Source organism: Canis lupus, chromosome 16, assembly GCF_003254725.2.
Source record: "Canis lupus dingo isolate Sandy chromosome 16, ASM325472v2, whole genome shotgun sequence".
Taxonomy (NCBI): Eukaryota; Metazoa; Chordata; class Mammalia; order Carnivora; family Canidae; genus Canis; species Canis lupus.
The window spans coordinates 47,133,100-47,146,241 of NC_064258.1; the positions used below are offsets into that span (position 1 = coordinate 47,133,100).

A 13,142-nucleotide genomic window follows, 5' to 3' on the forward strand; every position below is an offset into this window, starting at 1 on the left:
CCTCCACCTCCCGGTTGCACAAGCTCGAAACAAACACTGGGGAGGAAGGGCGGAGGGAGGAGGGCGGAGGGGGGAGGGCGGAGGGGGGAGGCGAGGGAGGGAGCGAGCAGCGAGGGAGGGAGGGAGGGAGGGAGGCAGGCAGGGAGGAGGGCGGGGGGTGGGGGGATTTCCAGCCTCTGCGCTTCGCAGTTTCCTCTCCTTGTTTTGCTTTCGATCTGGACTGTTCTCAGGCAAGCTGGGGAGTAACTTTTAGTTTTGCTCCTGCGATTATTCAACTGACGGGCTTTCATTTCCATTTCACACACCCTAGCAACACTTAAACCTTGCGGGATTGTATTGGTAGTGTGAAAAAGCACACTGAGAGGTAACATTTTTCAAATAATAGTTGTGACTGTGCGTGTGTGTTTTTCTCGAGGGCATGTTTGCTGAGCACTGGAGGGGATGTGTGTGTGTGTGTGTGTGTGTGTGCGTGTGCGTGTGTTGCGCGCGCGTGCTGATGGTTTGACACAGTCGCAGCCGGAAAATGCTGGGGGTTCATAAATATTAATACTGATTTTTGGAGGAGCAGTCGGCGCTCTGATGGATCGTCTGATGTTTAGGGGAAGCAGGTTCTGCTGCTGCTGCTGGGGCTGCTGAGGCTGCTGGGGCTGCTGAGGCTGCAAGGAGGAGGAGGAGGAGGTAGAGAGGGAGGAGGAGGAGGAGGAGGAGGTCGGTGGAGGTTTAATTTCACTTTTGGATTTGCAGATGCGGAGAGGTGGCTCCATGGACACAGACCTGCTCTGTGTGATTCTGCGCCCCAGGTGTTGGGTGTGTGGGCGCAGGTCCGCCGGAGTCGGGCCTCCTTTTAAAACAAAATTCTCGTGTGCGTGCGTGTGTGTGTGTGTGTGTGCGTGTGCGTGTTTACAGACGCCGTCGCCGCGGGATCCGAAGGAGGGGAGCGGGGCTCGCGGTCTCCGGGCGGCTCCGCCGTGCGCCCCGCTGCCTGCGCCCCGCGCCCCGGGCCCCGGCGAGGGGAAACTTGGTGGGGCGCCCCGCGGCGGGCCCGGGGCACGGTGCTGGGCGGCGGGCGGCGGGCGGCGGGCGGCGGGTGCCAGCGGGGCCTGGCCGGCGCGCCCGGCTGCCCGGGAGCTGGGCCGCCGCCGCCGCCGCCGCCGCGGGGGGACGCCGCGCCCTCCTTCCCGCCGGCCGGCGCCCGGCCTGGCCCCGGGGCTTTGTCGCCGCGCTGGTCCCGGCGCGCGGGGGGCTCCGGCGGCGCGTCCCGGGAGGGCGCCGCGCCGAGGGGTCACCGCCCCGGCCGCGGCCTAGCGCCCGGCGCCGCCGGGTCCCCGCGGGCGCCCCCGGGCCGGCCTGGCGCGCTGGGCCCGACCCGCCTCGGCCGCGGCGCGGGCGCGGTGGGGGCGGGGAGCCTCCGGGGAGCGAGCGGCGCCCCGCTGGCAGGCGCGGGGGCGGGCGTCCCCCGGGGGTCCGCGGCGCGGGCGGGGCGGGGTGGGGACGCGAGTGCCCGCCCCGCGCCCTCCGACCCCGCTCTGGGCGCCGAGCGGCATTCGCCCGCCGGCCGAACGTGGTTGGTGCGCGGCCGCCACTTCCTCCCCGCCCCGCCGGCCCGGCCCGGCCACCGAGCGGGGCCCGCGGAGCCTCCGCAAGTTCGGGGGAGGAGGGGGGCTGCGGATGCGACCGGGTCCCCCCGCCAGGACGCGCCGGCCCCGGCCCCAGGTCCCGGTACGTTCGCCGCCCTTGCCCTGTTGCAGCGGGAGCGGGGGCGGGGGCGGGGGCGGGGGCGGGAGCTGCGCCCCCTGGCACGGGCAGGCCCGGGCGCACTCCTCGGCAGCCCCGGAGGACAGTCTCTGCAACTTGGGGACATTTTGCCCGCCCCGTCCCTCCTCCGCCTCCTCCCTCCGTGCGGGCGGTGGGTAGTGCTCCGCGTGCAGGGTCACGGAATCCCAAGACGCGGAGTGTCTCCAAAGCTGGAAAAGTGCGGGCGCTCCTGTGCCCCCTGCGCCTCCTGCGCCCCCCCGACCCCCCGGCCTCCCCTGTTGCAGTGGCTCGGTCTGCTTTTGATGAATGGCTGGGGAGGGTGGAGGATGGTTACATTTCCTGTTGGGGATTTTCAGGAATCACCGAGGCTGCTGTCGAGCCTGCAGTCACTTATCAGGGTTCAGACCGATTGCACACGGCGTGGGGGGCTGGGGGGGGGGGCTAGGAGCCTGCACTTGGTGCTCTCAGGGCAGGTGCAGCGAGGGGCCGCTGGCCGACGTGGTTCCGAGGGCGGGTGGTCTTGGATGCGCGCTCGCCTCCCGGCGCCCGGGGGCCCATCCCTGCCCCACTTCGGGGCGCCCAGCAGATCCAGGATCCAGCAGTTTCCCCAGCGCCCCGTGCTTCCTTTTTTGGAGGGGGCAGCGGTAGAAGTAGGAACCTAGAACGTCCTGGAAAAACTCGACTTTTCTAAGGAGACTTCAGACATGGAATATTGAGAAATGAAACGGGCATTTCTACGGGGTAACCTTGGAACATCTGTTGATCGATAGACGGTAAAGTCCGGAATTTCGCTGCAATCAGTGAACGATTATAATTTATAACTCGGCCTGTTATGTAAGAAGCAAGATTTTCGCTTCTTTAGATTCAGGAGTTCTGTGATGACTTGTAATCGCTTCCTAATATTAAACATTTATATACTTCGTCCTCAGGGAGTTGTCCTTTTTTTTTTTTTTTTCTTTTGATCTTGGAAAGTAAAAGGTAATTTTGCATATTTCAGACTTGACTTACCTGTAAAAATGTCACCGGCATCAAAAGTGAGAGTTTGTAGTTGAATTGGAAGCAAATTATGGCAAAGTAATGGTTGTCCTTAAGTACTGACAGCTCTATGAACTATGGCCCGGCTTTCCTGTGCCTTCTGAAAGACTTTATTAGGCAGATATTCCATATACCAAAGCCAGTTAATAAGGCTGTTAAGCTTACAACTAGTAGTGGAAGATTCGAGACTCTGGATACTTAACTTTTGGTGTGCATCCATTGCTTCAGGTTTGCAAGGACACTGTACTTTTATTCTTAGGATTATCAGATACGAGCTTGGTTGTTTCTAGAACATTTTCACACAATTTCCTTTTGATAGAGAGCAGAACTCTAAATGGGGTATCTGGGACATGGTTCTGTTTTGTGCTATATACCAAAAAGGGTGTAAAGCAGAGGAAGGACTTTATTTATTCATTTAATAAATATTCCTGGGACATTCACTCTGCACCCAGACACAGTGCTAGGCTCTGTGGGTTCTACTCGGAACAGGAAAACAACTTCCTTACCCTCTGGGGAAATTGTATTGTGGTCGGTGAGCTGATAGGCAACCGAAAGATAAATAACAGTGATTACCTTCTGGGGTTGCTTCTATGGAAGGTGATAATAATACTTAACTGCCTATCTGATAGGGTTGCTTTGGGGAACAGAGGAGAGACTGTGTATGGGAGAAGGTTATAGAAGTTACAGCAGTCTACAAATGTGTAAGGCATTAACTTTAAGAAATCTGTCACTATTATTAATGCGAAAAAGCCAGGAAATCAGGACTATGGATTGATCACTGACTTTCTCTTACAGAATTTTCAGCAAAAAGGGATTTACTTCTTCTGAGAGTATTATGGATAACGGCAAGGAATTAAATACAGAATAGCTATTTTATGTAAAGCATCAAAGAATTTAACAGTGAAATATAATATTGTCAGTGAATTTTTTCTGTCAGAAGTTGGATGGTATCCATGGAGACCAAATGATATGGAAATAACAGTGATACCAGTATACTTTCTGTGTGTGTGTGTGTGTGTGTGTGCAAGGATATATATATCTATATATCTGTATATTTATATAAATAAATCTTCTCAGGCTCAGTGTCATTTAGTCTGAATTTTCTTACCATTGCTGCAGACTCTGTAATTCATTATCGTTATTACAGATAAGCTCCTAGCTGATGTTAGTATTTTGCTATAGCATCATTAAGGGGACTCGGTTCACTTTCATTTATTGACTGCTGTGTGTGCAGCACTGTGTATGTGAAAAAAATAGTGTATTTTTATAAAATACAACATTTAAGAGTACGTAAGGTACTATAGGCAAATAATGTAAATTGCTGTGAAGTGTCAGTTTTGTTAATAAAATCCGTTCTTTTTGTCTGTATGGGACACCAGGTTCTTCTCAGGTGGGATAGGAGATCAGGGCTTTCTGCCCTTTTGCCCTAGATGTGCCCTGCTTTTGTCCCGAGTGTGATCAATGTCCGGTGCATAATGTTTGCCCCAGGCAGGGTTAAAGGGTGTTTCTTAAGGAGGTGCCTGGCAGGAAAGGAAGTGAGGAAGGTTGAATGAATCTTGATTTTTTTTTTTTCCAACAAAGATTGATAAATTATATGTAGGTTCCAGATTTATATGTGAAGCCAATATTTTGTATATACCAAGGGAAATATACAAGCAGCAAATTCAGCCCTCGGGCACCTGATGCCAAGCCATAGCTTGGGCTGCCTGCAGCAGGCCCCTAGTTGCCAGCATTTTACCTTCAAGCATCCTTTTTAAATAATCCCCCCTCACACACACACACACACACACAAGCTTCATCTTTTGAAAGACTGTCCCTGAAACATATTGTGCTTATTAGGAAGACTTCGATGCCTGTTTTTATTATTAGAATTGCATCAGACTTCTAGTCAGAACTCCTGATTGACCTGGGAGAAATAGCATCCTCAGGTCTGGTTGATCTCATTCCAGCCCAAAGTAGAGACACTTGACGTTTTGGACTCTGAGCAGCCCATTTTGGATAAACTCATAGTCTCCTTAGGCTTTCTGAGTTGGAAACTAGCCCAGGACTCCTGATGGCCACAGTTAACTTTGGGAGCCAAGAATCCCAGGATATGAACCATTGTAGTTACCCAGGCGGTTATGTTATTGAATGAACACAAACACTGTACCTTTACATCATTAATTTATTAAATACTTGTTGACAACCAGCTATGTTCAAGGGGCATGAACTCAAGTGTCCAGAGGCCTGGAGTTGACTTTCAGCCCTTTCATTTACTCTCCCAATCACTTCTCCTTTTGGTACCTTGCTTTTCACATCTGTAAAATGGGGCTGCATCGTTCTGTTATGTATGGCGTATGGGGCTTATGTGGGTATCAAATCACCCCAGCGGGGGCGGGGTGGCTTTGAGAAGCCATAAGGAACTTTTAGATTTAACACTGTCTACAACCTTTCTCTCGAGTCTTTGACTCTTTCACGCAAAGAACCGCCACCCCCACCCCCATAGCAAGGCTCTGATCCCCACCAGGCATCCCGGATCCCCACCAGGCATCCCGGATCCCCACCAGGCATCCCAGGTCCCCATTCCCCAGATATGTGGGCCAGAGCAAAGGTGGAGAACCACTGAATCAAGGATCTCTTCTCAGGGCCAGATCTTTTATTTTTCCGTTGTCCCAGAGGCCATGCTATGCAGACCAGTTTTCCACATTTTAGATGGGGCTTTGGATAGGGAATCCGCGGTCACTCTCAGTTGGCTCTGCTCGTGTTGACCTTGCTTGTCATACAAAACTGGTATTAGTGTTATGATTGTGCTGCTTTGGATTTTCCATTCTGAAGAGGCATGAAGGACTTTGTTTTATGTGTATGTCTCTTGGTCTAGGAAGGCCATAAAGAGTTATGGGTTTGTTTCTATTTCAGCTCCTAGTCCCCTCTATCAGTGTAGTATTCATCTTCAATAAACAAGAGAAAACTGGAGTCTAGCAAGAATGTCTCCTATGCCTCACACTCTATGTGCATGCCTCATTGTCCCTATTTTTATGAGAAACAAGGCTTGTGCGATTCCTTCTGATGAAGGATTCTGAGCATGTGTATCTCCAGGGCAAGGCCAATGTAGTTCAGCAAAATAATTTAGGATTTTGTGTGATAAAGTTCTGTCTAATTTTCATTAAACCAATATTTTGGGGAGTTAAGTACTTGCTGTGTAATTTTCATAAATAATTTCTTTTCAGGCAAACTTAGCAATCTGTTGCTATTCTCACACACCCAGTGTGATCGAGGGAAAGACGAGCTTCCAATTTAATTTGTTCCTATTGAGCTTATAAATGTCAGGTTTGTGTGTAGGATCCAAAGAAATGTTTTATAGATAGAGTACACTGCCCTGGCCCCATCATCCTAGACTCCTACTGCCTTTTCCCATTTCTCGAGGTCGACATTTTGAGTGAGAAAGCACTGCATACAAATTGCTTTCTTTCCCAAGCAATATCTAATATGTTATTTTTTGAAGAGAGTCTTTTTTTTGTTCTCTTTACCCTAGAATTATTGAACAGGACAAGAAGAGTTAGAGTGGTGAGGAGAGTGTCCTAGCACCTGCATAGGGTGTTAGTGGGTGCCCGGATGGCTGGGATAGCAGTGGGAGGGCATTGGAAGGTGACACTTTTGGGGAGGGGTGAGATGATGAAACAAGAATATGGTGTAGGGTGGGATAGTGCCTCCTGAATTTTTGAGTGGGAGAGCGAGAAAAGAGGGAATCAGGCAGGTGGATTTTCTGTGTCGTTACAGATATCACTGAAGGAGTTTCGGGGTGGCAAGGAGAAGGTCTGCAGTTAGTGGATAGTAACTCAAGGACAAGTTGAAATACCAGAGGACCCTCCCCATCCAACTTTGGAATTAATAATCCTTTTTATCCTTTGGGGGGTAAAGTCTGATGGGAAGACCGCTAGGCATCAGCCGGCTCTGGACAAGTGAACAGGCCGTGGTGGGTAGTTATCACTTGGACGTGGTGCTGGAGCTGCGGTTGCAAGAATTCATACCCCCCTCGAGACCTCAGACTCAGTCCACAGTTGCCTTTGGAGGCAACCATGGGCCCTGAGAGGAAGATCCCTGATGATACAAATTTTTAGAAATACTGTAACTGCCTTCTTAGGCCAAGGCTGGTCTTCCTAGCTGCTGTTTTATTTTTGTCAGACTGTAGGAGGTGACTGGGAACCAGGAAAACAGATTGGGCCCATCCCGTGTTTCCCTAAAGAACAGGTGGCACCAGTTAAGGCTGAACTCTAAATGCTGTTCCTGGGGACTGTAGGTCACTGACGTTGAAACTGAGCACTCGGTGTTGCAGTTGGGATTGTATGTTGAAATAAACCTTCTGGAATTCAATTTGGTGCTATAGACTTAAAGTCTTGAAACTGTTAAACTCTGTTCCAGTAATTCTACTTCTAGGAACGTACCCATATGAAGTAACCAGAGATGGGACAAAGATTTATGTGCGAGGATGTTTATTGAATTCGGTTTTGTAAGAGTGAAAATTTGGAAACAGTTGAAATACCCGCAGTGGGAACACGTTTACGTGAATTCTGGTACAGCCAGACGATGAGGATAGCTAGCTTATAAAATTCATGCTTTTGCATCTAATGATGGAAAAGTGCTTGTGATACATGTTGAGTGGAGAAAAAGAGGTCCTTAATTGTGCCCTTATTTTGAAAATGTATGTGTGTTCATATATTTCCATTATTAAAGAAAAAGCTGGCAGAAAATATTTGGATGGTGGGATTGAGGCTGCTTGGCTCCCCCCACTCCGAAACACTTGTATTTTCCAAATTAATATAGCAGTACAGTTGCTTTTATAACCTGAAAAATACCCTCAAGATGACTCTGAAGCGTCCCCTCTGACCTCATCTCTGATAAATGTAAGATGAGAACATTGCTGAGGAGGGTGCTGTACCTGGATGTGGCCATTCTTCTTCTTCTTCTTCTTTTTTTTTTTTTAGTGGGCTCTACACCCAAGCATGGAGCTCAATGCAGGGCTTGAACTCGCAACCCTGAGATCAAGACCTGAGCTGAAATCAAGAGTCAGATGCTTAATGATTGAGCCACCCAGGCATGCGTGGATGTGGCCATTCTTGAGTTCTTTCTGCCTTGATGTATGGAGCCAGGCTCTAGAATCTGGGCTTCCCCCCGCAGCTGGTGCTAACAGATGCTCTTGTCCCAGTTCAGCTCTTGCCACTTCCTTGGTGATGGTGGGATATGCTGTCTTGTCAAACATTGTGTGGCAGGGTCACAGATGTTACCCCACTTGATCGGTACATCTTTATGTACGGGATTACCGCAGAAACAAGATACTGTGGTAGGAAAGAAGAATTTATCATCCATCATCACGGCGAGGCCAACAGCCTGAGTAATGTGGCGATGGTCACCCATTCCCAGACCCTTAGGAGACGCTGTGAAAACAGGTGGAACGTGGGTGTGGGGAATACAATCTGTCGGTGACGTCAGAGTAACCCAAGGGAGAAACAGAGAAGGAAAAAAATAAAACCCCACCTTTGCTCCTGTGACAGTGGATGGAAAGGATCCAGGGTTCTCATCCAGCCCTTGGGAATGTGAGGCTTTTTCTAGGGGTGTTCCTGAGACCTGGGCCTCATTCCTTTTGAACTGTCCATGTTAGAGACAGGTCTTCCTGGCACCCTGGGAACCAACCCAGGGCCCTGGTCCTGGCTGTAACCAGTTGGCCCTCTTGAGGGGAGAGGAGTAAAATTACCCTCTTGGATCAGAGCAGTTAATTTAGACAAAAGGCCACCGATCCAATTCTCCTGGCATGCTGAAGAACAAAATGTTTCTAGGGGAAGTGAATGCTGACGTTCCCTCTCTTTATGTCATAGACATTCTCTATATTGCATACATTTCTGGGTCTCGGGTGGGTCAGGTGTCTCACGGGAGCTCTGAGAAATCTACAGAATTTTTATTTCCTTACACAACAGCCTTTATTGGCGACTGACTTAGTGTGACTCCATCAAGAATGTGGCCTAAGATTTTTCACAACTACAGAAACCTCCAGATACCTGACTTGTAACTGAAAAAAAAAAAGTAGAATAGTTTTCATCCCTTTATAGATACTGGAGACACTTTTGTGTTGTTACGAGCTGGTATTGATTATAACCATTACCAGTTCAGAAGAGGAGCACCAAAGCATGGTTTAAAAAAAAAAAAAAAAGGGATCCCTGGGTGGCACAGCGGTTTGGCGCCTGCCTTTGGCCCAGGGTGCGATCCTGGAGACCCGGGATCGAATCCCACGTCGGGCTCCTGGTGCATGGAGCCTGCTTCTCCCTCTGCCTGTGTCTCTGCCTCATTCTCTCTCTCTCTGTGTGACTATCACAAATAAATAAAAATTAAAAAAAAAATTTATAAAAAAAAAAGTATTGATTAGGACAATATTGCCCAATACAAATAGAACATAAGCCACAGGCATAATTTTTAATTTTCTAGTAGCCACGTTAGGAATGTAAAAAGAAAGCAAGGAAATTAATTTTAATATTTTATTTAGCTCAGTATGTCCAAAATACTATCTTTGACATGTGATTCATATAAAAGTATTAATGAGGTCATTTACATTCTTTTTTCATACCGAATCTGCAAGATCTAATGTGTCTCTTATACCTATAGGATGTCTTATACCTATAGGACATCTGAATCTGCCTGGCCCTATTTCCAGAGTGTAGTGGCCACATGTGGCTCACATGCGAGGTGTGGTGCAGAATGAGGACATGAAGCAAGGCGTGAAGAGAAGTATGGGGAAAAGTTATAATCCAATGACTAAAGCTAACAGGACTGAGGGAAAGTAGATTTGAGCAGTCCTTTTGGTGATGCAATCATTCGGTGATAACTGCATGCACCTCCCTGCCTCCCCAAACAAACCCCACTGGTCTCTTCAGCCTGAGATAACAAAATGCTTTGAATTTCTTTAAAAGCAACCCCTTGTGTGTGCCATTCCTTTGATAATCAGCCTCAAACATCTTGAATCTTCTCTAGCCCCTTGACCTGTTCAGAAAATTGTTGATTCCTTGGGTTTTTCCATTTGTAACACCTATGTGGCAAGTTATTTGTGAGCGAGGATCCTGTTGTATTTCTTTGCATTCCCCACCAGTACTTGAAACGCAGTAAGAACTAGATAAACATTTGTTGATTTGATTTTTAGCCCCGAAGCAAAGGTTAGCTCAGAAGGCTGAATTCCAGTTCCCATGGATGGCACAGGTCTGCTTTGTGTTAGAAAGCTAATGGTATAGGTACTGAGCACATTAACATTGAGATTTGTCGCTTTGCATTAGGATTTGTCACTTTGAATTAGGGGTTCAACATCCAGGAGGCGAAAACCCACTTTTTTCTTCTTCTCCTTTGTACGTAGGACTGTAAAACAATCTTACCAGCCCCTTTCTTTAACATTTAAGTTCCAATGAGCATACTAATACTTTGCTGAACATATAAATAAGCTATACTCACCGGTAAACTGAAGATAGGTGCTTGGGATCTGCGACTTTCTTGGTGGGTTAGTTGTGACAATCACTTTATTATTAACACGCACTTAGCTATAACGGGTATGCAGTGGAATTCTTTTAAAATCAAGTACAGTATTTTACAGTTGACTTGATTTGTCCCCTTTGACTATAATTGTTGGGGTGAAGCAACAGACTTCTCCACAGAGCCAAGGCAATTTATTTTTACTGAAGCCTACCTAAGAACTGCTTAGGTAGCTTTTCTCCGCGAGATTAAATACGACCTTCACTGAATCATGTTAGCAGGGCCAGCAGCTAGAAAAATAAAGACTAAACCAAACCTTCAGCAAAGAAATTCCCAGCTGCTCAGTGGGTCAGAGCTTTCCTGATTGCTTTCTACCAATGAAAACACTGTAGATTAGTTTTAAGTGAATTCTAGTAGGTTTGGGGATTTGCAACTGACAGAAGAACAGGAAAGTATAATCTCACTTTAAAATAGTAATCCTGAAGGTAAATCTTTATTGACTCTTTTTGGGGAATGGTGGGGATTTTGTTCATATGGGAAAACTTAACTCATGTGCACCGTTTAGCTGACCTTGAAAGTTAAGTTCCCCAGGGTAGAATAGAATGGAGCAGAGAAGTCAGACATGTGGTTCTCATCCCAAGAGGACACTGTGGACTTGTGGGGTGTTCTGGGTACTCCCAGGGACCCACACAGATGGCCCTGTACCCCTTCCTTCTCTCCTTTATAAAATGAAAGTAGAAATGGGGGAGCCTGCAAAGGAGGCCCCCGTAGGGAGTGTGGATAGAAAACTGCAGGTTTCCACTGTTGGGTGTGGTCATGTTGGGTGATTCGAGAAGTCAGGGTGAATTCAAAATACTGCAGGGGGGGATCTGCCTCTCTGACAGGTGCTTTTCATACATTAAGACTGAAAAAATTTTTGAAAAAATTTCTTTAAAGTCAGGCTGCAGTTTGGGTTGAGATGAGTCATTCAGCTGGAACAGTCGACTATTTTGATCATTGATTCGTTCAGTTACGGATTTTTACAGGTATTTACTCGGTGCTAGCTCTATGTAGAGAGAGGTACAAAAAGGTGAAAAAGTGATAAGCTTGGATTTGAGTTAGGTAGAGGGTCTCCGCGCCTAGCTACGAGGATAGGACTGTCAGGATGTCACTACTTTTAACAGCTAGATGAAACAGAATCAAGCAGTTGAGCAACTAAGATCCCACTTCTGGAAGTGCTGTTAGATATGTGTGAATCCCCTCTGCAGGTCTTCATGGGCCTCGTGGCGTTGTCTCAGAGCGTAGGCAAAGCTACAGTGCTAATATGACACGTTTTTGGTCTGGGTGTATACATTTTCATTATTAAAAGAAAGATTCTTTTCTTTTTCTTAAAGACTTATTTATTCATTCATTCATTCATTCATTCATTCATTCCTGAGACACAGAGAGGCAGAGGGAGAAGCAGGCTCCCTACAGGGAACCTGATGCGGGACTCGATCCCAGGACCCCGGGATCACGCCCTGAGCCGAAGGCAGATGCTCAACCCCTGAGCCACCCTGGGGTCCCCTAAAAGACAGATTCTTAATAAATTATATAATAGGCATAAAACAGCATATTGCTTTGTCCTCACTGTTGTTTTTGTACAGTTCTCCCACACTGAGTCTGGCGTGTAGAATTCAACTGTTGTAGCTTTTATCATTCAGGAAAAACCCTGTGGGTAAGTCCTGATGGCTATCTCCTCTCTCTCCTTCCCCTTCACTCAAGGTAGACACTGTATCTAGCTGTGCGGCTAATAAATTTTACTGCTCTGATCCCTCCCCCCAGGTTGAGGCTGGGAGAATCCAGCCCTTTGCATGTCCGGGAGAGGCCTTCTCCTCACTTGGTTTGAGGTATCATCACCATGAACAGGAAATTGGCCCTTATTTCATTTTGAACATCCTCGTTTTCCCCTCTTTTTCTCTCATTCTTTGTGTGTGTGCATGTGTACGTGTGCGTGCATGCACGGGTGTGCACATACACATGCACACATGCGTTCGTACACACGCATGCACACACGCATTTGGCTGGCAAATACTTTGAGTTGCCTGGAATCAAAGAATAACCATCATCCATGATGGGACTAAGGAAACAGTGGAGCAAGCAGTGAATTCATAAATGCCTGTCTCATTTCTTTTTTTATTCTGGTAAAAGTTACATAACATAAAATTTACCGAGATAAACATCTTTAGGTGTATAATCTGGTGGCGTTAAGCATGTTTACCATGCTGTGCAACCATCACCACCATCCACCCCAGAACTTCTCATCTTAAACGAAACCCTGTACCTAATCAGCTGTAACCCCACTGGCCCAAGCCCTGGCAACATTCTACTTCCTATGAATTTAATTACTCTCACTTCATATAAATGGAATCATACAGTATTTGTATCTTTGTATCTGTTTTTTTTTTCACCTCCCAGAATGCTTTCCATGTTCATCGGTGTTGTAGCAGGTTGCCAGAACTTCTTGTGTTTTTAAGACTGAATAATATTCCCACATGTTGTTTGTCCATTCATCTGTTGATAGGTCACTTGGTTTATTATTACCGTCCAGCTATTGTGACTAATGCTGCTGTGATCGTTGGTGTAAAAAGCCTCAGTTTGAGTTCCTGCCTCCCATTCTTTCAATCCAGTGGGTCACACAGTAATTCCACGTTTTAAAACTACTAAACTTTTCCACAGTGGCTGTACCATTTTGCATCCTTCTAGTAACGCGTGAGGGTTCCAGTTTCTCCACATCCTGGCCACCATTTGTTGTTTTCTGTTTTTCAGGGGTTTTTTGTTTTGTTTTTTGATACTAGGCCTCCTAAAGGCTATGAAGTAGTATCTCATTGTGCTTTTCTTTTTTAAACGAT

At 47.4% G+C, this 13,142-nt stretch overlaps 1 protein-coding gene across 6 annotated transcripts in view; it reads left to right on the forward strand.

Annotated features, from left to right (window-relative positions):
- The first annotated feature begins 172 nt into the window (after positions 1 to 172).
- IRF2 (interferon regulatory factor 2) overlaps positions 173 to 13,142 on the forward strand; it is a 79,709-nt gene continuing 66,739 nt past the window's right edge. The window contains exon 1 of one of the 6 annotated variants that reach the window (XM_035700026.2): positions 173 to 364. Coding sequence is in view for 2 of the 6 variants with exons in the window: in XM_025471830.3 (XP_025327615.2) it covers positions 745 to 807 (63 nt within the window). In the remaining 4 variants the exon portion in view is untranslated. Of the gene's footprint in view, positions 365 to 451; positions 679 to 743; positions 808 to 1,547; positions 1,720 to 2,228; positions 2,529 to 13,142 lie in introns of those variants that run through there. The other 5 variants (XM_025471832.3, XM_035700027.2, XM_025471830.3 and 2 more) reach the window with 5 other exon arrangements.